Consider the following 26,187-nt stretch of genomic DNA (forward strand, 5'->3'; position numbering starts at 1 on the left):
CATTTTAGGGACACAGAGTTGTAATGTGGTGGCGCTGCCGGCACACCACAAGCCTAATGGGTGAAAGAAATACGTGATAGTGTGAATCATATCAGTAGGAGATTAGATAAGTCTGAGTCTCATGCAGAAAGCTGGAGAAAATCAGGGTTCTGCTTTCTCATCCGCAGGCGGCCCCTCTGGGTCACATAAGAGACCGTTTGCAAACATTGTACATACTAATAGCGACACGGACTCTGATTCCTGTGTCGACGATAGTGATTCCAGGGGGATAGATCCTAAATTGGCAAAAAGCATACAATATATGATTGTTGCTATAAAGGAGGTCTTAGAAGTTACGTTAGCCCCTACTGTACCTCAGGAGAAGGCTTGTTTCTATAAAGAAAAGAAATGTAAGGTAACTTTCCCTCCTTCCCACGAGCTAAATACTCTTTTTTAGGGAGTTTGGATGAATCCTGAAAATAAATTTCATATTCCCAAAAGGATTCAGATTGCTTATCCTTTTCCATTAGAGGACAGGAAAAGATGGGAGTCACCCCCGGTGTTAGACAGTGCACTGTCAAGGTTAACAAAAAAGGTGATTCTCCCTGCACCTGGGACGGCTTCACTAAAGGAGCCGGCAGACCGCAAAATGGAGACTACATTAAAATCTATTTATGTGGCCAATGGTACGCTGTTTAGACCCACCATTGCTTGCGCGTAGGTGAGTCGTGCTATCGAAAAATGGTCAGATAACTTGTCATCGGAAATTGACACGATTAATAGAGACAAGAAACTCCTAACGTTAGATAATATCAAAGACGCTGCTGCATACATGCTGGAAGCTATGAAGGATATCGGACTCTTAGGTTCAACAGCCGCTACCATGGCAGTATTGGCTCGGAGGGCGTTGTGATTCGCCAGTGGAATGCTGATGCAGATTCCAAAAGAAATATGGAGGCTCTCCCGTATAAAGGTGAGGTATTATTTGGTGATGGGCTGGATGCGTTAGTATCGGCGGCTACCACAGGTAAGTCGACATTCTTGCCTTATGCTCCTGCACCGGCGAAAAAGACACATCACTCTCACATGCAGTCCTTACGGCCCAACAAATACAAAAAGGCCAAAGGTTCCCCCTTCTTTGTAGGTAGGGGAAGGGGAAAAGGAAAGAAATCCGCAGCGTCTCCAGGATCCCAGGAGCAGAAGTCAACCCCTGCTTCTGCCAAATCTGCAGCATGACGCTGGGACTACCTTGCGGGAGTCCGCTCGGGTGGGAGCACGTCTGAAACTTTTCAGTCAAATCTGGATTCAATCTGGCCTGGACCCATGGGTCTAACAAATAGTGTCTCATGGGTACAAACTGGAGTTTCAAGATGTCCCCCCATGCCGATTTTTCAAATCTACCTTGTCAGATTCTCTTCCAGAAAGAGAGGCAGTAACAACGGCAATTCAAAAATTATGTCAGGATCAGGTCGATGTCCTGGCACCCTTGTCACAGCAAGAAGAAGGTTTTCATTCAAGCCTCTTCGTAGGTCCGAAGCTGGACGGCTCGGTCAGACCGATTTTAAACCTGAAAAAACTGAATCTCTACCTGAAAAGGTTCAAGTTCAAGATGGAATCCCTGAGGGCAGTGATTTCCAGTCTGGAGTAGGGGGACTTCATGGTGTCAGTAGACATAAAGGATGCTTACTTGCATGTTGCCATTTATCCTCCTCACCAAGCTTATCTGAGATTCGCAGTACAGTATTGCCATTACCAGTTCCAGACGTTGCCGTTCGGACTCTCCACGGCACCGAGGGTATTCACCAAGGTGATGGTAGAGATGGTGGTCCTCCTTCGTCAAAAAGGAGTCAATATAATTCCTTATCTGGACGATCTCCTGATAAAAGCTAGATCCAGGGAACAGTTGGTGCAGAACATTGCACTCTCCCTGTCAATACTCCAACAACACGGTTGGATCAAGAATTTTCCAAAGTCGCAGTTGGAACCGACGACAAGATTGTCCTTTTTAGGGATGATTCTGGACATAGAAGTACGGAGAGTATTTCTTCCAGTGGAAAAGGCTCTGGAAATCCAGAAAATGATCAAACAAATATTGAAACCAACAAGCGGTTTGATCCATCAATGCATTCGGTTGTTGGGGAAATGGTAGCAGCCTACGAGGCCATACAGTTTGGCCGATTTCATGCCAGAGTATTCCAGTGGGACCTGTTGGACAAGTGGTCCGGATCCCACCTACACACTTGCACCGGAAAATAATCTTGTCCCCCAAAGCCAGGATTTCGCTCCTGTGGTGGCTACACAGTTCTCACTTATTAGAGGGGCGCAGGTTCGGGATTCAGGACTGGGTCCTGGTAACCACGGATGCAAGTCTCCGAGGCTGGGGAGCTGTCACACAGGGGGAAAGCTTCCAAGGAAAATGGTCAAGTCAGGAAGCCTGCCTTCACATAAATGTGCTGGAATTGAGAGCCATTTACAACGGCCTTCTACAAGCGGTACATCTTCTTCAAGATCATCCCGTGCAGATCCAGTCGGACAATGTAACAGCAGTCGCGTACATAAACAGGCAAGATGGCAGAGATGACAAGGATTCTCCTCTGGGCAGAAAGTCATGTAAGAGCTCTGTCAGCAATTTTCATTCCGGGAGTGGACAACTGGGAAGCAGACTTCCTCAGCAGACGCGATCTCCATCCAGGAGAGTGGGGCCTCCACCAAGAAGACTTCGCAGAGGTGGTAAGTCTTTGGGGAGTTCCTCAAGTAGACATGATGGCATCTCGTCTAAACAAGAAGCTTCAGAGATATTGTTCCAGGTCGAGAGACCCTCAAGCAATAGCAGTGGATGCACTGGTGACCCAGTGGGTGTTTCGGTCGGTATATGTTTTCCCTCCACTTCCACTGATTCCAAAAGTTCTCAAGATAATAAGAAAAACAAGAGTTTGAGCAATCTTCATTGCCCCAGACTGGCCAAGGAGGGCTTGGTATCCAGATCTTCAGGAGTTACTCATAGAAGATCCCTGGCCTCTTCCTCCTCGAGAGGACCTACTACAGCAGGGGCCATGTGTGTATCAAGACTTACCGTGGCTACATTTGATGGCATGGCTGTTGAGCGCCGGATCCTAGCCCAAAAGGGTATTCCCAAGGAAGTCATCCCCACTCTTATTCAGGCCAGGAAAGGAGTAACGTCTAAACATTACCACCGTATTTGGAGAAAATATGTGTCTTGGTGTGAATCCAAGAAGGCTCCTATGGAAGAGTTTGAGTTGGGACGTTTTCTCCATTTTCTGCAGGCTGGTGTGGATGCGAGCCTTAGATTGGCCTCCTTTCCAGAAGTTCAGACGTTCGTGAAAGGGGTTCTGCACATCTAGCCTCCATTTGTGCCTCCAGTGCCACCATGGGACCTTAATGTGGTGTTGCAGTTCCTTCAATCGGATTGGTTTGAACCTCTCCAGGAGATAGAATTGAAGTTTTTCACTTGGAAAGTGGTGATGCTTTTGGCCTTGGCATCCGCAAGGCGGGTGTCTGAGTTGGGGGCCTTGTCTCACAAGAGCCCTTTCCTGATCTTCCATGAAGATAGAGCAGAGTTAAGAACTCGTCAACAATTTCTTCCAAAGGTGGTTTCGTCCTTCCACATAAACCAACCTATTGTGGTGCCAGTGGCTACTGACACTTTCACCGAGTCAAAGCCTCTAGATGTGGTTAGAGCTTTGAAGATTTATGTCGCAAGAACAGCTCAGATACGGAAAACAGAGGCTCTGTTTGTCCTATATGCTCCCAGCAAGATTGGGTGTCCTCCTAAGCAGACTATTGCGCGCTGGATCAGAGGGACGATTCAGCACGCTCATTCTACGGCAGGCTTGCCGGTACCGAAGTTGGTGAAGGTCCATTCTACTAGGAAAGTGGGCTCATCCTGGGCGGCTGCCCGGGGCGTCTTGGCTTTACAACTTTGCCGAGCAGCTACTTGTTCAGGGTCAAACACATTTGCTAAATTTTATAAGTTTGACACTTTGGCCGATGAGGACCTCAAGTTTGGTCAATCGGTGCTGCAGGGTCATCCGCACTCTCCCGCCCGTACTGGAGCTTTGGTATAACCCCATGGTACTGAAGTGGACCCCAGCATCCTCTAGGACATATGAGAAAACAGGATTTTAATACCTACCGGTAAATCCTTTTCTCCTAGTCCGTAGAGGATGCTGGGCACTACGATCCAGTGCGTACTTTACCTGCAATTTGTTCATTATAGTTACACAAGTTGTGTTACATTTGTTTTCAGCATGTTGCTGCAAATGGTTCATGCCTGTTGGCGTGTGTTATGTTATATGCCATGTTGTGCGGCATGGTTGAGGTGTGAGCTGGTATGAATCTCACCATTAGTATAAAAGTAAATCCTTTCCTCAAAATGTCCGTCTCCCTGGGCAGAGTTCCTATAACTGAGGTCTGGAGGAGGGGCATAGAGGGAGGAGCCAGTTCACACCCTTTGAAAAGTCTTAGAGTGCCCATGGCTCCTGCGGAACTGTCTATACCCCATGGTACTGAAGTGGACCCCAGCATCCTCTACGGACTAGGAGAAAAGGTTTTACCGGTAGGTATTAAAATCCTGTTTTTGAGAGGGAGGAGGGCTTCCATCCTCATGAGAAGGTGAGCCACCAGTCATCAGATAATTTCTTTTTTTTTTGCTGGTTATTCATTTTTGATTCTTGGATTTTACACGCCCTCTATGATATTGGGCATTGGCCTTAGCAGACGACGTTGATGAAATTGCATCGTCAATGTCATGACTGGTGGCAGCAGCAGCTTTAGCACTAGAACTAGGAACTGGAAGTGGTTCCTGATCTTCCACTATTTTTTCCTCCAAATTGTTGTTCTCCATTTCACAGGACAGTACCCCTTTATTATTACAGCACACAGAACAGTGCCCCTTTATTTACACAGCTCCGCTGTATTCTTACAGCATACAGGAGCAGTATGCTTTTAATTTGTAAGAACTGCAACCAAACTTTTATAGCAGACAGGGCCAGTGTAATGTTATTAAGACATCAGCAGCACCCCTATATTTCACCGCATACAGAAGCAGTGTGCTTTTAATTTGTAAGAACTGCACCCAAGTTTTTACAGCAGACAGGGCCAGTGTAATGTTATTAAGACATCAGCAGCACCCGTATATTTCACAGCATAAAGAAGCAGTGTGCTTTTAATTTGTAAGAACTGCACCCACATTTTTATAGCAGACAGGGCCAGTGTTAATGTTATTAAGACATCAGCACCCCTATATTTCATAGCATACAGGAGCAGTTTGCTTTTAATTTGTAACTATACCCAAACTTTTAAAGCAGACAAGGCCAGTGTAATGTTATTAAGACATCAGCACCCCTATATTTCACAGCATACAGGAACAGTGTGCTTTTAATTTTTAACTGCACCCAAATTTTAATAGCAGACAGGGCCAGTGTAATGTTATTAAGACATCAGTAGCACCCCTATATTTCACAGCATACAGGAACAATGTGCATTTAATTTGTAAGAACTGCACCCAAATTTGTATAGCAGACAGGGTCAGTGTAATGTTATTAATTACATCAGCACCCCTATATTTCATCAGATTCCAGAGGTAAGCAGGTGTCAGTGGCTGTGACCCAGGCAGCTGAATAAATAGCTATATACACATTTTAGCTAGATTAGATTTTTAACACCATTTCACATGTCAGTCTATGTGTTTTTTATGAGGTCATTCCATATTCCTGATGATATACACCAAAAATTTAGGGGCAGATTTATCAATGAGTGATATTCTTGTTATCACTCGTTACGAATGATAAATGGTGCTCCAGCCAATCAACCCCTGTCATTTTTTAAATAGCTGAAAGTTAGGAGCTGATTAGCTGAAGCACCATTTATCACTTGTTGATAAATGTGACCCAAAATGTGCAATTCGCAGCAATAAAGAATCTTTATTTGCCCAGATGTACCAAAAGGAGCCCACCCCAGAGATCAGTGAGAAGTAAACTTCCTCCTTTACCCCCTCAACAATGCTACTGCTGGTATGAACTTACAACCCTGGTAAAGGTTCTGTAGTAGCCTTGCAGGTTATGTTTCCATATGCTGTGTCATCAATGATCTTTGCTCCCCCTATGATGTATGGTATCATCATTACCATGAGTGATGTTATCATTACCAGAATTCACATTTTGTGTGCACAAACTTGGTTCCGGTATGAATGGTCGACCATGTTATGGTCGACAGTCATTAGGTCGACCACTATTGGTCGACATTGACATGGTCGACATGAACACATGGTCGCCACATGAAAATGGTCGACTCATGAAAGGTCGACACATGAAAAGGTCGACATGAGTTTTTTAACTTTTTTTGTGTCATTTTTTGCGTAAAGTGACTGGGAACCCCAATTAGTGCACCACATCCCCTCGCATGGCTCGCTTCGCTCGCCATGCTTCAGGCATACCGCTTCGCTCGGCACAGATTACCGTTCCAATCGTAGTCCACGTGGATCGTAAAGTATGGAAAAGTTCCCCAAAAGAAAAAAAAGTTAAAAAACTCATGTCGACCTTTTCATGTGTCGACCATGTGCCCATGTCGACAATGTCAATGTCGACCAATAGTGGTTGACCTAATGACTGTCGACCACAAACTTAATGCTAGCATGGAACCTCGTGCCTAATTGATTTCATAGTGGAGTGTCTCAACCTCAGAAAGTAGTGAGTGATTGTTGGAAGAAAAATGACTAATATATCCAATAATATCCAACACACTTTCTAAAAATATTTCATTTTGGTATGAAAACATGGAATACATGTTATAGCGGGAGTCAATCAATTGACCACCTGTTGGGATCCCGGCAGTCAGGATCCTGACACCAGCTGAAATACCGGCGGTCGGAGTCCTGACCGCCGGCTGGTTACCCCTCTTAGGTGGTGGTCCACGCCACCACTCGGAGGGGAATAGAAACCGGTCGCCACCAAGCGCAGCGAGCCTGCAAGGGGACATGCTGCACTCGCCGCCAGGATCCCAGCCGTCGGGCTCCAAGCATTGGTCTCCTGACCGCCGGGATCCCGTACTGATCCCGTTATAGCATACACAACTGAATACAGCTTATTCTTAGTAATTTCCTCAATGTTATTGTTTAGGTGTTTAATATCACACCTTTCCAGCAGCTCCATATTTCCCTTACTAGCATATCCTTAATAACCACATCCTTAATAACACATCCCTCCTTATCGACAACAGATTCACCTGAACACACATTCTGGTCCTGTCAGGTGACTGGACAGAGATACTAATGCTAGCCATACATCAGACCAACATTTCTCCAACACTCTAAACTTCCAACCATCCAACTTGTCTGTCCAACTAAAACAGTGCTCCACACATCTAACAAACTTTTCATCAGTGCTCCATACATCTAACCAACTTTTTATCAGACCAACCAACCTGCCAACTTCTGTCCAACTTGTGATGTCACCAAAGTAGGCGGACAGTGCCTGCCTACAGTAGAGGTAGAGCCCCTTACAGACATGACGCCAAGTAGAGCTCCTTACACGCATTACGCCAAGTAGAGTCACTTATGCGCATTATGCCAAGTAGAGCCGCTTACGCGCATTACGCCAAGTAGAGCCCCTTACACGTACTACACCAAGTAGAGCTCCTTACAAGCATTACACCAAGCAGAGCCCCTTACACGCATTACACCAAGCAGAGCACCTTACATGCATTATGCCAAGTAGAGCTCCTTACACACACTACACCAAGTAGAGCCCCTTACACGCATTAAGCCAAGTAGAGCCCCTTACACTAGGGGTGCACAAACTGTATGCCGTGGCACTCTGGGGTGCTGCGGGACACTTGCAGGAGTGCCTCAGGTTGGTGGTCCAGGACCAATTCAAACTATTTATTGGCAATGTAATGGCAAAACTAGTGTTAGTGGCTGCCAATCATAAAATATGTGGACAAATGGAAGCAAATCTTGTCCCCCATAACATAACTAAACCTGACATATAAAAATAATTTACTTAATTTAATTTTTGTTTTTCTACATTTCTTAATAAGAAACTTTTGGCCTAAGAGTGCTGTGAAAAAAATTCTGATGCTCTAGGGCGCAGTGATTCCAAAAAGTTTGGAAACCACTGCCTTACACATATTGCACCAAGTAGAGCCCCTTACATGCATTACGCCAATTAGAGGTTGGAAGTCTTTTAGTTATTTCAATCAAAATTTCAAGAAAAACGCAGACAATCAGGTGGACCCACTCCTACAGGTCAGTTTTGCATGTTCCATTCCCACTGTCATTTTTGCTACAAGGGATACTGGGCTGACGAGAGCCCCAGCACCAATGGACTGGCGGTGATGGTGATTGCGGGGGCAGGTGTGCCAGGTGATCATGGGGGTAGTATGCAGGAATTTGAGACAAAGGTGCTGGTGATTGAGGGGAGTGGGGGTATGGATGATGCCGGCTAGGTGCAGTGTTGGACATATTGGGGGGCTCTATGCCAGCTGACAGGGGCAGCCCAGCAGCAGTGATGGATTGCTGTGGTTGCTCCTGGTCCTCCTCCCGGTTCCTGCACTAACGCTGCTGCCGACATGGAACCATGGCGGCAGGTGAAGGTGGTCATGGGTGAGGGTGCCACAATTGTGGAGGTGCCACAATCGTTGGTGGGGAAGCACGGGGGTGCCATAATTGCGGGTGGTTGCATGCGAGGATACCGTGATCGCGGTGATTGCGGGTGGTGATGTACGGGGGTGCCGCCTTCGCGGGTGGTGGGATACGGGGATCATATGGGGATCATGGGTGGTAGTATGGCAGCAGGTAAAGGTGGTCGTGGGTGAGGGTGCCGCAGGAGGGAGAGGTGTGTGTGTGCCACAATTGCGGATGGTGGGGTGGGTTGCCGTGATCGCTGGTGGGCTGGTGGAAATGCACTGTGGTCACAGATGCAGGCAAGGGGGGAGTGCAGAGTGATCACCGGGAAGGAGGGGCGGTGCCGGCCTAGGGGACACCGTGATCGCTGGTGCCGGTAAGGGGGGAGAAGTGGCAGTGAGACATGCGGCTACAGATCCAGGCCTCTCCCCACTCCACTGCTGCTGATGCTTGGCTGACAGGGGAAGCCCGAAAATAATGAACTGCCGCAGCAGTCCGGGAGCAGCTCCAGTCTCCTGTTAGTAAGGCAGTGGCACCTGCAGCTTTGTGAGGGTAGCCGGCTCTAAGCTCTCGCTCCCCGTTGACATCCTATCAAACTCCCTGCCTCCGAATTGCTCCCGCACCACCGCTGCCAGGTTAATAGGGGCAGCCAGGCAGCAGTGAAGTACTGCCACTGCTGCCCCTGATAATCCAGCCGCCTTCGCTGCCTGCATGACAGGGGCAGCCTGGCAGCAGTGATGGACTGCCACAGCTGCCCCTGAACCTTCTCCCACCTCCCGCTCCTCTACCGCCGCTGCCAGGGTGAGCAGGGGAAGCCCGACAGCAGTAATGCACTGCCACAGCTGCTCTTGAACCGCCTCCCACCTCCCGCTCTTCTGCCACCGCTGCCGGGGTGAGAGGGGCAGGCTGACAGCAGTAATGCACTGCCGCAGCTGCCCCTGAACCTCCTCCCACCTCCTGTTCCTCTGCCGCCGCTGCCAGGGTGAGAGGGGCAGCCTGACAGCAGTAATGCCAGCCGCAGCTGCCCCTGAACCGGCTCCCGCTCCACAGTACCGCCGCTGCCGGGGATCCTGGGCTGACAGGGACAGCCCAGCCGGCACTGATGGTGAAGAAGTAGGCGGATACTGCCGGCCAGTGTCCGCCTACTTATCGTTCAGTTGGGATGAAAGTTTCCCCTACACCTGAACAATTAGTTGCAAAATAAAACAGGTTTGATTTTCCCAACTAGTTGGACAGACCGTTTCTGGCCTTTGTTTAGCGAGTGGGAGCAAACGGCTGATAATCGTTTGCTCCCACACACTGCCAGATTAGCTTTCCAACCAGCCAAAAAGTTGGCTGGTTGGAAAGAAATCGTTCTGATGTATGGCTAGCATGAGGTCTGCTGTAACACAGGTGCAATCTGGCAGCAATCAGAATTTTCATTATGATTAGTTACCCAACTGACCTCACTTACAAATGGCCAGGTCCCAAAATCTACAGCCAGTGTGATGAGAACCAGTGCAAAATAGATACAGGAGATCTGGGACAGCATTCTGGTTCTCTCTGTATATGTCCTCCATTTGGGCACCAGTAGGTTAGGTAATTCGGACAACTGGCAGTCCCATAGGGCCCTAGGCAGGGGACTAGCTTACCTGGTAGGTAATCCAGTCCTAATTGTGGAAATAGAACACACTGAGAAAGTCACACAGGGGTGGTACAATACTTGGATCACTGCACCCGAAACTGTGACATATAAGGACCAGACAAGTCAAAGTCAAAATGTTCTGAAACCTAGGTTTATTGACATGTTATTAAATTGTGTCTTAAGTACTAAAGTTTTTGTTTAATTATTTGTTTTTATGAGAGAAAGGAAAGCTTTAACAAAATTGTGTGTACCTAAGTGATGGCTTGAGTGACACCCCTGAGTTTCTTGGCTCTGGCGGTAGCGTAGTGGTGGGACTAAATAATTTAAATGTCCACTCAGGTGGCTGAGTTGTACCCGCAGAGGAAAAGATACTACACTGAGATACAGAGACACTGTAGGGATGGATCCAGAGATATTACAGGGATGGGTACACTGTGATACAGAAACAATGCAGGAAAGAACGGATTGTGTAATGATTAGCATTACTGCCTCATAGCAGTGAGGTCATGGGTTCAATTCTCACCATGGCCCTAACTGTGTGGAGTTTATATATTCTCCCTGTACTTGCGTGGGTTTCCTCCCACAATCCAAAAATATACTGGTAGGTTAATTGGCTCCCAACAAAATTAACCCTAGCATGAATGTGTCTGCATGTACATGTTATAAGAATATAGGGGTCATTCAGACCTGATCGCACGCTAGATTTTTTTGCTGCGCTGCGATCAGGTCAGAATTGTGCATGTGTATGCACCGCAATGCGCAGGCGTGTCACACGGGTACAAAGCGGATCGTTGCTGTGCGATGGGTTTAACGAAGAATCCATTCGCACAGCCAATCGCAAGGAGATTGACAGGAAGAAGGCGTTCGTGGGTGGCAACTGACCGTTTTCTGGGAGTGGTTGGAAAAACACAGGTTTGTCCAAGTGTTTGCAAGGCGGGTGTCTGACGTCAATTCCGGGACCGGACAGGCTGAAGTGATCGCAAGGGCTGAGTAAGTTCTGGCCAACTCAAAAACTGCACAAATATTTTTTTTACCGCCTGGCTGCACATGCGATCGCACACTTGCAAAGCAAAAATACACTTTTATGGGCGGCGACTATCTGCTCGCTGCAGTGCAAAAAACCCCTAGCGAGCGATCAGGTCTGAATTAGGCCCTTAGATTGTAAGCTCCACTGAAGCAGAAACTGATGTGAATGGGCAAATATTCTTTGTAAGGCACTGCGGAATAAGGTAGTCCATCACTTTGAGTCCAACTGTGATCTTCAGACCCTGAATGTGATTCTAATCTCTTCAACGTCTAACCATTTCCCTACAGGCTTAAATCATGGTGTTATGGTCTTTAAAGTTCCTACTGTGTGGAGTTTGTATATCCTCCCCGTACTTGCGTGGGTTTCCTCCGTGTACTCCGGTTTCCTCCCACAATCCAAAAATAAACTGGTAGGTTAATTGGCTCCCAACGAAATTAACCCTAATGTGAATGTATGTGTCTGTGTGTGTACATGTGGAAGGGAATATAGAGTGTAAGCTCCACTGGGGCAGGGACTGATGTTAATGGGCAAAATATTCTCTGTAAAGCGCTGTGGAATATGTGTGTGCTATATAAATAACCGGTAATAATAAATAAATATTATTGCAATGCCCTTCTGTCTTACAGCAGGGCTAGAGATAGTACCAACCACTGAATAACAAATGTGAGTCATTGTGAATTCTGATAGAGTCTGGGCCCTGGGTGCCAGTAAAAAACAACTTGAGTTCTGAGACGTCATCTCTGAAACCTAGCTAGACATGTTGCTTCTCTGTGTATTGTTGAGAGTTCATAGGTGCAGCTAAACCAGGCATTATCAGCCTGACTTGTTAGCAAGAGTGGATGTATACTAAAAGCAGTATAGGTGTAAAGCAGGGGTGGGGAACCTTTTTTCTATCGAGGGCCAATTGGATATTTATAAAATCCTTCGGGGGCCATACAAAAATTCTCAACTTAAAAAATTACCCCGCACCCAGTAGGTCTGCCCCTTAGAGGTACTGTGTGTGCGCTCCGGAGTCGTGCGCCCCAAAAAATGGGTGTGGCCAGTTAAATGGGACGTGATACACATATGCCCCCAATAGTGCAGTGCAAGATCCACAATTGCCCCCACAGTGCCAGGTATACAAATGCCCCCACAGTGCCAGGTATACAAATGCCCCTTACAGTGCCAGGTATACAAATGCCCCTCACAGTGCCAGGTATACAGATGTCCCCACAGTGCCAGGTATACAAATGCCCCTCACAGTGCCAGGTATACACATGTCCCCACAGTGCCAGGTATACAGATGCCCCCCACAGTGCCAGGTATACAGATGCCCCCCGTGCTGCTTACCGCTCCTTTCGGCGGGACACGGAGGAGAGCGCGGCTATGTTGGGCGGTGGCGTGTAGGACTTGAAACCAGCCGCCGGTTTGAGAGCCAATCAGAGCTTGCGGACCGGCAGCCGCGGCTCCTGATTGGCTGCCGGTCCGCGAGCTCTGATTGGCTCACGAACCGGCGGCTGGTTTCAAGTCCTACACGCCGCCGCTCCCACCCGACAGCCGCGCTCTCCTCCCTGTTCTGACAGCTGAGACACACTGCTGCCGGACTGAGCGGCAGCGTGTCTCACTGAGAGAAGCGGGTGGGCCAAAGCAAACGGCTTCGTGGGCCGGAGGTTCCCCACCCCTGGTGTAGAGTCTATCAATCTGTGAGCACAAAGTGAGGAAGGAGAGAAGGGATAGTGGGGAGAGATACAACCAAGCAAAGTGACAACAGGGCAAGTGAAATGACATGGGAGGTGTAGAGTTTGGAGAGTGACATGCAGAGTGACAAAGTGTAGGAACATGGCAAAGTGTACAGAACAGGAATGGAAAGAGATAAAAGGGCCGATTCAGAGTTCCACATAAATCAGTTACAATAACATTCACGGTGTGCGGCGGGCACTTTTCGTGTTTTGTGTTTTGGTTTTGGTTCTAATTCCCAGCTCGTGTTTAGGTTTTTTTGGCTTGGTTTTGCCAAAACCACCCTTTCGTGTTTTGGTTTTGGTTTTGGCATTGGATCTGGATGATTTTTGAAAAAACATAAAAACCGCTATAATTTTGCTGCTACTGTATTATTACTAGAGATGAGCGCCTGAAATTTTTCGGGTTTTGTGTTTTGGTTTTGGGTTCGGTTCCGCGGCCGTGTTTTGGGTTCGAACGCGTTTTGGCAAAACCTCACCGAATTTTTTTTGTCGGATTCGGGTGTGTTTTGGATTCGGGTGTTTTTTTCCAAAAACACTAAAAAACAGCTTAAATCATAGAATTTGGGGGTCATTTTGATCCCAAAGTATTATTAACCTCAAAAACCATAATTTACACTCATTTTCAGTCTATTCTGAATACCTCACACCTCACAATATTATTTTTAGTCCTAAAATTTGCACCGAGGTCGCTGTGTGAGTAAGATAAGCGACCCTAGTGGCCGACACAAACACCGGGCCCATCTAGGAGTGGCACTGCAGTGTCACGCAGGATGTCCCTTCCAAAAAACCCTCCCCAAACAGCACATGACGCAAAGAAAAAAAGAGGCGCAATGAGGTAGCTGTGTGAGTAAGATTAGCGACCCTAGTGGCCGACACAAACACCGGGCCCATCTAGGAGTGGCACTGCAGTGTCACGCAGGATGTCCCTTCCAAAAAACCCTCCCCAAACAGCACATGACGCAAAGAAAAAAAGAGGCTTTTTACTGATATTTGGTGTTTTGGATTTGACATGCTCTGTACTATGACATTGGGCATCGGCCTTGGCAGACGACGTTGCTGGCATTTCATCGTCTCGGCCATGACTAGTGGCAGCAGCTTCAGCACGAGGTGGAAGTGGATCTTGATCTTTCCCTAATTTTGGAACCTCAACATTTTTGTTCTCCATATTTTAATAGGCACAACTAAAAGGCACCTCAGGTAAACAATGGAGATGGATGGATTGGATACTAGTATACAATTATGGACGGGCTGCCGAGTGCCGACACAGAGGTAGCCACAGCCGTGAACTACCGCACTGTACTGTGTCTGCTGCTAATATATAGACTGGTTGATAAAGAGATAGTATACTCGTAACTAGTATGTATGTATAAAGAAAGAAAAAAAAACCACGGTTAGGTGGTATATACAATTATGGACGGGCTGCCGAGTGCCGACACAGAGGTAGCCACAGCCGTGAACTACCGCACTGTACACTGGTTGATAAAGAGATAGTAGTATACTCGTAACAATTAGGATGACACTATGACGGTATAAAGAATGAAAAAAAAACCACGGTTAGGTGGTAGGTATATAATAATAAATAATACAATTCTGGTCGGACGGACTGCCTGCCGTGTGCCGACACAGAGGTAGCCACAGCCGTGAACTACCGCACTGTACACTGGTTGATAAAGAGATAGTAGTATACTCGTAACAATTAGGATGACACTATGACGGTATAAAGAATGAAAAAAAAACCATGGTTAGGTGGTAGGTATATAATAATAAATAATACAATTCTGGTCGGACGGACTGCCTGCCGTGTGCCGACACAGAGGTAGCCACAGCCGTGAACTACCGCACTGTACACTGGTTGATAAAGAGATAGTAGTATACTCGTAACAATTAGGATGACACTATGACGGTATAAAGAATGAAAAAAAAACCACGGTTAGGTGGTAGGTATATAATAATAAATAATACAATTCTGGTCGGACGGACTGCCTGCCGTGTGCCGACACAGAGGTAGCCACAGCCGTGAACTACCGCACTGTACACTGGTTGATAAAGAGATAGTAGTATACTCGTAACAATTAGGATGACACTATGACGGTATAAAGAATGAAAAAAAAACCACGGTTAGGTGGTAGGTATATAATAATAAATAATACAATTCTGGTCGGACGGACTGCCTGCCGTGTGCCGACACAGAGGTAGCCACAGCCGTGAACTACCGCACTGTACACTGGTTGATAAAGAGATAGTAGTATACTCGTAACAATTAGGATGACACTATGACGGTATAAAGAATGAAAAAAAAACCACGGTTAGGTGGTAGGTATATAATAATAAATAATACAATTCTGGTCGGACGGACTGCCTGCCGTGTGCCGACACAGAGGTAGCCACAGCCGTGAACTACCGCACTGTACACTGGTTGATAAAGAGATAGTAGTATACTCGTAACAATTAGGATGACACTATGACGGTATAAAGAATGAAAAAAAAACCACGGTTAGGTGGTAGGTATATAATAATAAATAATACAATTCTGGTCGGACGGACTGCCTGCCGTGTGCCGACACAGAGGTAGCCACAGCCGTGAACTACCGCACTGTACTGTGTCTGCTGCTAATATAGACTGGTTGATATTTAAAGAGATATTAGTAGTATACAACAATACTATACTGGTGGTCAGGCACTGGTCACCACTCCTGCAGCAAAAGTGTGCACTGTTAATTAATATAATTGTACTCCTGGCTCCTGCTAACAACCTGCAGTGCTCCCCAGTCTCCCCCACAATTAATTATAAGCTTTTAATTTATACATTGATGACTGTGCAGCACACTGGGCTGAGCTGAGTGCACACAGACTGAGTCACACTGTGTGACTGACTGTGCTGTGTATCGTTTTTTTTTTCAGGCAGAGAACGGATATAGCAGAGAGAAGTGAACGGATATATTATATTAAATAAAAGTTAACTAGCAACTGCACTGGTCACTGACTGTGGTAAACTAACTCTGTCTGCGACTCTGCACAATCTCTCTCTATCTAATCTATCTATCTCTATTCTAATGGAGAGGACGCCAGACACGTCCTCTCCCTATCAATCTCAATGCACGAGTGAAAATGGCGGCGACGCGCGGCTCCTTATATAGAATCCGAGTCTCGCGATAGAATCCGAGCCTCGCGAGAATCCGACAGCGTCATGATGACGTTCGGGCGCGCTCGGGTTAACCGAGCAAGGCGGGAAGATCCGAGTCGCTCGGACCCGTGGAAAAAAAAGTGAAGTTCGTGCGGGTTCGGATTCAAAGAAACCGAACCCGCTCATCTCTAATTATTACCCTCAATAACATTAATTTCAACTCATTTCCAGTTTATTCTGAACACCTTACACCTCACAATATTGTTTTTAGGCCTAAAAGCACAGAGGTAGCTGTATGACTAAGATAAGCGACACAAGTGTAAGGCACAAACACCTGGACCATCTAGGAGTGGCACTGCAATGGCAGACAGGATGGCAGATTTAAAAAAATAGGCCCCAAACAGCACATCATGCAAAGAAAAAAAAGAGGTGCAATGAGGTAGCTGTATGACTAAGCTACGCGACACAAACAATTGGCCCATCTAGGAGTTTCATTGCAGTGTCAGACAGGAGGGCAGATATAAAAAAAAAGGCCCCAAACAGAACATCAAGCAAAGATGTAAAAGAGGTGCAGTGAGGTAGCTGTATGACTAAGCTAAGCGACACAAGTGTGCGGCACAAACACCTGTCCCATCTAGGGTTGGCACTGCATTCCCACTGCACTTATGGCAGATACCAGACGCACGTCTAACACCAGCATAGTTGTTATTGTCTCAGTAATCCGCTTTGCAACAGGGTGTATATATATATATATATATACGGCAGTATCACTCGAATTATATGGCAGTACCAATAGACATATACGGCAGGATCACTGGACTGGACTGGACCTATACGCCAGTACCACTGGAATTATACGGCAGGATCACTGGAACTATATGGCAGGATCACTGGACTTATACGGCAGTACCACTGGACTGGATTTACACGCCAGTACCACTGGAATTATACGGCAATATCACTGGAATTATAAGCCAGTATCACAGGAATTATACGGCAATATCAATGGAATTATACGCCAGTATCACAGGAATTATACCCCAGTATCACAGGAATTATATGGCAATATCACTGGAATTATACAGCAGTATCAGAGGAATTATATGCCAGTATCACGGGAATTATGAGGCAATATCACTGGATTTATACGACAGTATCACAGGATTTATACGGCAATATCACTGGAATTATACGGCAGGATCACAGGAATTATATGCTAGTATCACGGGAATTATATGGTACTATCACTGGAATCATACGGCAGTATCACAGGAATTATACAGCAATATCACTGGAATTATACGGCAATATCACTGGAATTATACACCAGTATCACTGGAATTATACACCAGTATCACTGGAATTATACGCCAGTATCACAGGAATTATACGCCAGTATCACAGGAATTATACGCCAGTATCACGGGAATTATACGGCAATGTCACTGGAATTATACAGTAGTATCACAGGAATTATACGCCAGTATCACAGGAATTATATGGCAATATCACTGGATTTATATGCCAGTAACACTGGAATTATACAGCAGTATCACTGAAATTATACGGCAGTATCACTGGAATTATACGGCAGTACCACTGGATTTATACGCCAGTACCACTGGAATAATACAGCAGTATCAGTGGACTTATACGGCAGTATCACTGGAATTATACGGCAGTATCACTGGAATTATATGGCAGTACCACTGGATATATACGGCAGTACCACTGGACATATACAGCAGTATCACTGGAATTATATGGCAGTACCACTGGATTTATATGGCAGTATCACTGGACTGGACTTATATGGCAGTACCACTGGACATGTATGGCAGTATCATTGGATTTATACGGCAGTACCGCTGGACATATAGGGCAGTATCACTGGACATATACGGCAGTATCACTGGACATATACGGCAGTACCACTGGAGTTATACAGCAGCACAGGGACACCACCACTGGACTGATGCAGGACAACACAGCACCACTGGAATGGACTGGACTTATACAGCAGCACTGTGGACATATGGCAGCAGAGGACACCAGCACTGTGACTGGACTGATGCAGCACAAGACACTACCAGTGTACTGATGCAGGATAACACAGCACCACTGGACTGGACTTATACAGCTACACTGGACATATGGCAGCAGAGGACACCACCACTGTGACTGGACTGATGCAGCATAAGATACTACAATGGACTGAGCAGCACAAGACAGCACTGGAATCGCATCGCACTTTCCCTTCCGCACAGACACTGAGGACGGAGACATGTCCTCTCGCTACACTTTCCAATGCTGGAGTGAAAATGGCTGTGACGCACGGCTCCTTATATGGAATCCAAACCCCGCGATAATCCGACAGCGGGATGATAACGTTTTGCTCCGTTCTGGTTTCTGAGTCAGGTGGGAAAACTCGAACTGGACTCGGACCTGGGCTCGGGTAGTGTAGTTCGGCCGGTTCGGTTCTCAGGGAACCGATCCCGCTCATCTCTAAAGGCTATATGAGTGATGTTATAATATTCCCCATAATTAACAGGATGTGGGTGCTTTTATGCTGGACTATCGGCTGTAAGGAGCGGTTGCTTTTAGTGCAGTACTTGGAAGGGAGAGAACTCTCCCTCTGTTAGTTAAAGTTTTGCCCAAACTCACTTGTTAACTACTTGCCTTGGTGCTATGAACATATCCATGATTTGCCTCAGTTGAATCCTGTCACTAACCCTGCTATGAAACTCTTTCATGAGAGTGGTATAAGCAAAGTACTCAATATCTTCATGCCTTAGATCTTTACCTACCATCACTGTCTTAATGTACCTTCATAAACTCCTAGTCCAGAAGTTCCCAAACGTGGTCCTCAAGGCATCCCAACAGTCCAGGTTTTAAATGTATCCATGCTTGGCCACAGGTGACTTAATTAGCACCTCAGTCAATTTGATTTAACCATCTGTGCTGAGCCATGGATATACCTAAATCCTGGACTGTTGGGGTGCCTTGAGGACCGCGTTTGGGAACCTCTGTCCTAGTCCTTCCTTGCAAATGCTACATCAGAAAATTTCTAAGATTATGCTGGTGACCCAAAAGAACTGCTGTTTGCACTAAAAAGAAACCATAATCCTCATCCTAGTCAACTCCCAGCATGCTGGCTATGTCTAAATCATCCTCCTGGCTTAAATGTAGCACATGCTTTTATTAATGATAGATATGAATAACAAGTATTGAGCATTATAGCCACCAACCACAATATCTGCTATTCGTTCACATTGAGAAGTAGATCCTTTATTTATTGAAAACTCAAAGTTAGAGATAAGTAGCTCAGGGGGACATGTACTAAGAAGTGATAAAAGTGAAGAAGTGAGCCAGTGGAGAAATTACCCATGGCAACCAATCAGCTGCTCTGTATATTTTTGTAGTATGCAAATTATAAATGTTACCTCAATGCTGATTGGTTGCCTTGGGCAACTTCTCCACTGGCTCACTTCTCCACTTTTATCACTGCTTAGTACATATCTCCCTCATTTTTGCCTTGGATCTTTTCGCCGAGTTCAGAACTCAGAATGAGGCTACAGGTCATCTTTAATGGGCCACACTGTCCAGAAATGTAATCTCTTGTGTGTTTTGGTTTGCATATAATTTAGTTTTACTCATCTCTACTCAAAATATTGTTTTAATCGATACATTATTAACATAGTATTTTTGCATTACATTTTACACCCCACCACTATTGTAAAATAACGTCATGCTTTATAGGGAACTATGGGGGTCATTCCAAGTTGACCGTAGCTGGGCTAAATTTAGCACAGCTACGATCGTAAACTCAGACATGCGGGGGGACGCCCAGCACAGGGCTAGTCCGCCCCGCATGTCAGTGCCACCCTCCCCCCACCCCCGCACAAATACAAAAGCATCGCAAAGAGGCGATGCCTTTGTATGTGTGGAGTAACTCCTGGCTGGGAGTTGTGTGTCGCTGAGATGTCACGCAGCCGCCGCGCCACGCCCCCCCGACGGTCCGGCCACGCCTGCGTTGGCCGGACCGCGCCTACTAAACGGTAGCTTAACGCCGCCGTTCAGCCCCCTCCCGCCCAGTGACCGCCTCTGTCTCAGATGCGATCGCTGGGCACCGACGACTGACATGCACCGGCACACTGTGGCGCGGGCGCATGTGCAGTTCTGACCCGAACGCTGCGCTGCGACAAACTGTAGCGAGCGATCGGGTCGGAATGACCCCATATATCCAGTACAGAGATCTTAAAACAGTCTAGACACCTATTTATAATACAGTAATACAGTATAGAGAGCATTACAGAGACAGCCACACAGTAAAGAGAACATCATACCACCTGACACTACAGGCAGCATTTCAGAGAGAAATATACAAACAAATGAACATTGCAGCAACTATCATTCAGTACAGAAGCATTGCAAAGGCAGATATACAGTAAATAGAGAATCACAGAGACAATAAAATGGTGGTCTTTTGAATGCTCTCTGTATTGTATATCTGCCTTTGCAATGATCTCTGTACTGAATGATGGTGTCTGTAATGTTACTGATCTCTGAAATACTATCTGTATTGAGTATTCCATAGATCACCATACAATACAGACAAAATCTTAGTAATTGCCAGATCATACATAGAGCAGAGTCCACCATAGTGACTGATCTACAACCCAGAGACATAGAGACATCCTAGTCATCACAGTATACTGTAGTAGGAATATTTTCAGATTACCAAACAATATAATACACCACATCATTAATTTACCTCTCCTCAAAAATCATTATTTCTTTCAGTATCATTCTATCAACCAAATTTGACATATTTAGACCATATACAAATACTGACTCTCTTATCTCTATTATTAATTAATACACATATCATCAATAAGTTCCATTTATATTCATTAACTTCCTAATTACATCCCTCAGTCTCATAGAAGGAACATCTAAATGAACTCATACATGTGGAAGGATAACACACTTTGGGCCTAATTCAGCATGAGTTGGGATTTTTGCGAAAATTCGCAAAACTACAACTCCTTCCACTATCATGAGGGGGAGCCACCCAGCACGGGGCAAGGCCACCCCGCATGTCGGGTCCTTCTTCCCCTCTAAAATGTGAGCGCTTCGCTAAACAGAATCTTTAGGGTAGCCCCCTGCCCGCGCAGCCTAGCTGCCAAGGCAGTCGCCGGGCTGGCATGTTTTGGGTCGCAGCCGCTGCGACCCACTCAGCTGCCGTGGCCCGGCCTGCGAATGGTCTGGACACACCTCTGTTATCCAGACCGCTCCCCCCAATGCCAGATGCAAAAAAAACACTGTGATGCCGCCCCACTGTGACGCAATCGCTTGCAATTGCAATCTAAGTCCTTGCGCAATAATATTAATAATAAAGGCTACACTGAGATCCAGAGATACTTCAGGGGTAGTACACTGAGATACTAATAATACAGTGCAGTAGGAATAAAAATAATAATAATAATAATAATAATAATAACAGAAAACTTGAATGTTACAAACTGACCTTAGTCCATAGAGAACAGTGCCATCTGGGTGCAGTCTGATCATTCTGTTTTTGACTGTTACACCATGCAGAAAGGACTTTTTATCATTCAAAAAGTATGTGTCTGGGAGCCAGAGCTGGTCAGCGACTCGATTATCCAGTGTGAGATTGAGGGGAAGTGCAGTGTAAGCCAAACGCTTATCACGCCAGCTCTGCTGGAAATACATGGTGATGGTATAATCCTGCATGAAAAAGGCATAATGAATAAATAAACATTTATCAGAATAAGCAACCTTCTAGACATTAGATTATAGAACTGTGTAACAGGTACTATTACATACTGTATCAATTGACTAGCCTATAAAAGATATAAAATAGAACTTTTTTTTTAAATAATTCACATAAAAAGTTGGCGAAGGCCATAGAAACAAGTCTATAATTATTCTAGTGTAGTTGCTGAAATTAAAGCATATATCTGATTGGTAATTATGACCACCGATATATGTTTCCTTTGCACCATTTTCAGAAACATCCTAAATGAAATATGGTTTATTCTTCCAGAATTCAAACCACACCATAGAGCAGAAGGAATTGGCTTTGCAGTCTTTCCAGCTGTGTTGATACACTATATATTAAGTATACTTTAAAAATAGTGTAATGGCTATGGAATGGCAAAATAGACAATGTGATTCATAGCTTGTACAGTAATCATACCTCCCAACATGACCCTCTCCAGGAGGAACACAATGCTCTGCTTCTGGACTTTTCTCTTAATTTATGATTGCCAGCATCTGTGTTAAACAGGTCAATGGATTAGAAAGGTGCTTCAGCACAGGTGATGGCTATCATAAATTAAGAGGAAAGTCCAGGAGCAGAGCATTCTGTCCCTCCTGGAGAGGGTCATGTTGGGGGATACTGGTATCATGAGCATTTTGCGCATGTTCCGACACGAGATCTGACCTAGGAGAACTTCCACTATGACTTTGTCTCTACAAATGACCATATGTTGTCAAAATTGGTCACGAGGTCAAACAAGGTCTCTCACCTGCATATTTATTTTGCAGATGTACTGTATAGTGCCTTCAAATTAACTAATTATTAATGTTGCTCATGTCTTTTGATTCACAAATATTGAAGCTTTTTTCCCCATACAAACCCTAATACAAGTATATCAGGGACTGGCGGTGAGGTAGATGGCTGAGAAGGCACTAGCTAGCACCAGAGCCAGATTTACACACAATATATATGAGCCAAAGGGTTCATGTGGGCATTATGCAAAGGTGCAGCAGTATAAGATCCTGGATATTTGGTGAGTTTTGATCAGAGAAGTACAGAAAAGGTTGACAGCCTCACCTGTCATAGGGCCTAATTCAGAGTTGATCGCAGCAGCAAATTTGTTAGCAGTTGGGCAAAACTATGGGGGTAATTCTGAGTTGATCGCAGCAGGAATTTTGTTAGCAGTTGGGCAAAACCATGTGCACTGCAGGGGAGGCAGATATAACATGTGCAGAGAGAGTAAGATTTGGGTGGGTTATTTTGTTTCTGTGCAGGGTAAATACGGATGCTTTATTTTTACACTGCAAATTAGATTGCAGATTGAACACACCACACCCAAATCCAACTCTCTCTCTGCACATGTTATATCTGCCTCCCCTGCAGTGCACATGGTTTTGCCCAACTGCTAACAAAGGCCCTCATTCCGAGTTGTTCGCTCGGTAAAAATCTTCGCATTGCAGCGATTTACCGCTTAATGCGCATGCGCAATGTCCGCACTGCGACTGCGCCAAGTAAATTTGCTATGCACTTAGTAATTTTACTCACGGCTTTTTCATCGGTCTGGCGATCGTAATGTGATTGACAGGAAATGGGTGTTACTGGGCGGAAACAGGCCGTTTTATGGGCGTGTGGGAAAAAACGCTACAGTTTCCGGAAAAAACGCAGGAGTGGCCGGAGAAACGGAGGAGTGTCTGGGCGAACGCTGGGTGTGTTTGTGACGTCAAACCAGGAACGACAAGCACTGAACTGATCGCAGATGCCGAGTAAGTCTGAAGCTACTCAGAAACTGCTACGAGGTGTGTAATCGCAATATTGCGATTACTTCGTTCGCAATTTTAAGATGCTAAGATTCACTCCCAGTAGGCGGCGGCTTAGCGTGAGCAACTCTGCTAAAATCGCCTTGCGAGCGAACAACTCGGAATGACCTCCAAAGTTCCTGCTGCGATCAACTCAGAATTACCCCCTATGTGCACTGCAGGGGCGGCAGATATAACATGTGCAGAGAGTTAGATTTGGGTGTGGTGTGTTCAAACTGAAATCTAACTTGCAGTGCAAAAATAAAGCAGCCAGTATTTACCCTGCACAGAAACAAAATAACCCACCCAAATCTATCTATCTCTGCACATATTATATCTGCCACACCTGCAGTGCACATAAGGGGTCATTCCGAGTTGTTCGCTCGTTGCCGATTTTCGCTATACTGCGATTAGTCGCTTACTGCGCATGCGCAAGGCTCGCAGAGCGCATGCGCTTAGTTATTTTACACAAAAGTTAGGTATTTTACTCACGGCATAACTAAGCTTTTTCATCGCTGTGCTGATGGTAGTGTGATTGACAGGAAGTGGGTGTTTCTGGGCGGAAACTGGCCGTTTTATGGGAGTGTGCGGAAAAACGCAGGCGTTCGAGTTGCAAAACGCAGGAGTGGCTGGAGAAACGGGGGAGTGGTTGGGCAAACGCTGGGTGTGTTTGTGACGTCAAACCAGGAACGAAAAGGACTGAGCTGGTCGCAATGGCTGAGTAAGTCTGGAGCTACTCAGAAACTGCTAAGAAATTTCTATTCGCAATTCTGCTAATCTTTCGTTCGCACTTCTGCTAAGCTAAGATACACTCCCAGAGGGCGGCGGCTTAGCGTGTGCAATGCTGCTAAAAGCAGCTAGCGAGCGAACAACTCGGAATCACCCCCATGGTTTTGCCCAACTGCTAACAAATTTGCTGCTACGATCAACTGTGAATTACCCCACAGACTTTTTACTCCAGAATTTTGACTATAAAAATTATTAGAATAATACAAAGAAGATATTTATAACATATTCTTTGTATTTTTCATATACTTTACACAGTAAACTCTTGCGCAAACATTAATATGACAGGAAAGGCTCTGCCTCACCCCACCGCACGTCAGGTGGGGTCAGTCGGACCTTACAGCGGAATGCACTGGGCAGAACTTTTACTGAGGGAGCCTGTTCTGGGCCTTTAACTGAAAGGATTTGGAAGAAAACTGCACCGATTGGGATGAAACCAATGTGAGGTGGTCCAGTTGGATCCTGGTCAGGTTTCAGAAGACATACTAGAGGGTTGGGGCCGGTCGGACCTCTCGGCGGAATGCGCCTGGAATAACTTTGACCCAGGGAGTAGGGATTGACATCGATGGTCGATGTTTCCAAAACATCAATGTTTTTCTTCCGATGGTAGTGTTTTTACAATTCGATGGTGACCTTCCAATGTTTGCCACCATTGAATGGTGATCATTCAATGGTCTTCCGATGGTGGAATTTTTTTAAAATTCCTAATAGTATGCCTCCCCTGGCTGCTGTGTCCTCATCAGGGAATCTTCCTAGGCTCATTGGAGGCTGACTGTCTGCCTCACACATGAGCCAGCTCAGTCCTCTTATTCCGAGCCAGCTCAGTCCTCTTATTCCCTTCCCCTCTAGGCTGCTGCTAGGCAACAGTGCACATTGTTAGCTCTGATTGGCTCTCTGAGTCAGTGAGAGCCAATCGGAGCACAGCACTCTTCCTGCTGCTGCAGCAGCCAGTCATTCACACACTCACACAGCACTTGCCACACAGTCTGATACACGGAGCTCAGGACACGCAGTGTGACTGATAACAAACAACGTGTGCACTCCCAGTGTTCCTGCAACTCCATGTATGTACACACACTGCACCATCAGCACTGGGAGAACCCTCTGTATATTCTACTTCATCACTGGGCATTGTGTGCGTATGTTATATTTATTATACACACACAGTGCCCAGTGATTAAGTAGTATATACAGAGAGTACTCCTAGTGCTGGAACAGTATACATAGACCACGCGCATAGACCACCTGCATTGTAAGCTAGTATCACTGAGCAGGTTGTCCCCATTGATGAGGGTATAGAAGTACTGGCCCCGCCCCTAATCCCACCTCTGATCTCGCCCCCAATCCAGCCTCCTGGCAACCGCGCTGCAGGCTTTTAGCACATGCTCAAGTCATATAAAGTTTTCACCATCGAATACTTTTGAGGCGATGGTTAGTAACCATTGCATCGAAAGTTTCAATGGCGGTAGCCTAGTCATCATATGATGGTTGGCTTCCGATGTCTATCCCTACCAGGGAGCCTGTTTTGGGAGTCGCACTGGGTGGATTTTTAAAAAACTTCACAGAGTGGCTTCATTGGATCCCATCAGACATACTAGGGATTGGAGTCCCAGTCTGACCTCTCGTTAGTGTATGCTGGCAAAAACGGTGACCCGAGGAGCCTATTCTGGGCATGCCACTGGATGGATTTGGATGAAAACTTCACAG

At 45.9% G+C, this 26,187-nt stretch overlaps 1 protein-coding gene across 2 annotated transcripts in view; it reads right to left on the reverse strand.

Moving 5' to 3' along the window:
- Window positions 1-26,187, reverse strand: part of LOC134948761 (gamma-aminobutyric acid receptor subunit beta-4) — a 644,656-nt gene that overhangs the window by 155,118 nt on the left and 463,351 nt on the right. For both annotated transcript variants that reach the window (XM_063936970.1, XM_063936969.1), the window contains exon 4: window positions 21,644-21,864. In XM_063936970.1, coding sequence (XP_063793040.1) covers window positions 21,644-21,864 — 221 coding nt within the window. The remainder of the gene's footprint in view (window positions 1-21,643; window positions 21,865-26,187) is intronic.

The sequence above is a fragment of the Pseudophryne corroboree genome, chromosome 8, assembly GCF_028390025.1.
Source record: "Pseudophryne corroboree isolate aPseCor3 chromosome 8, aPseCor3.hap2, whole genome shotgun sequence".
In the NCBI taxonomy this organism is placed as follows: Eukaryota; Metazoa; Chordata; class Amphibia; order Anura; family Myobatrachidae; genus Pseudophryne; species Pseudophryne corroboree.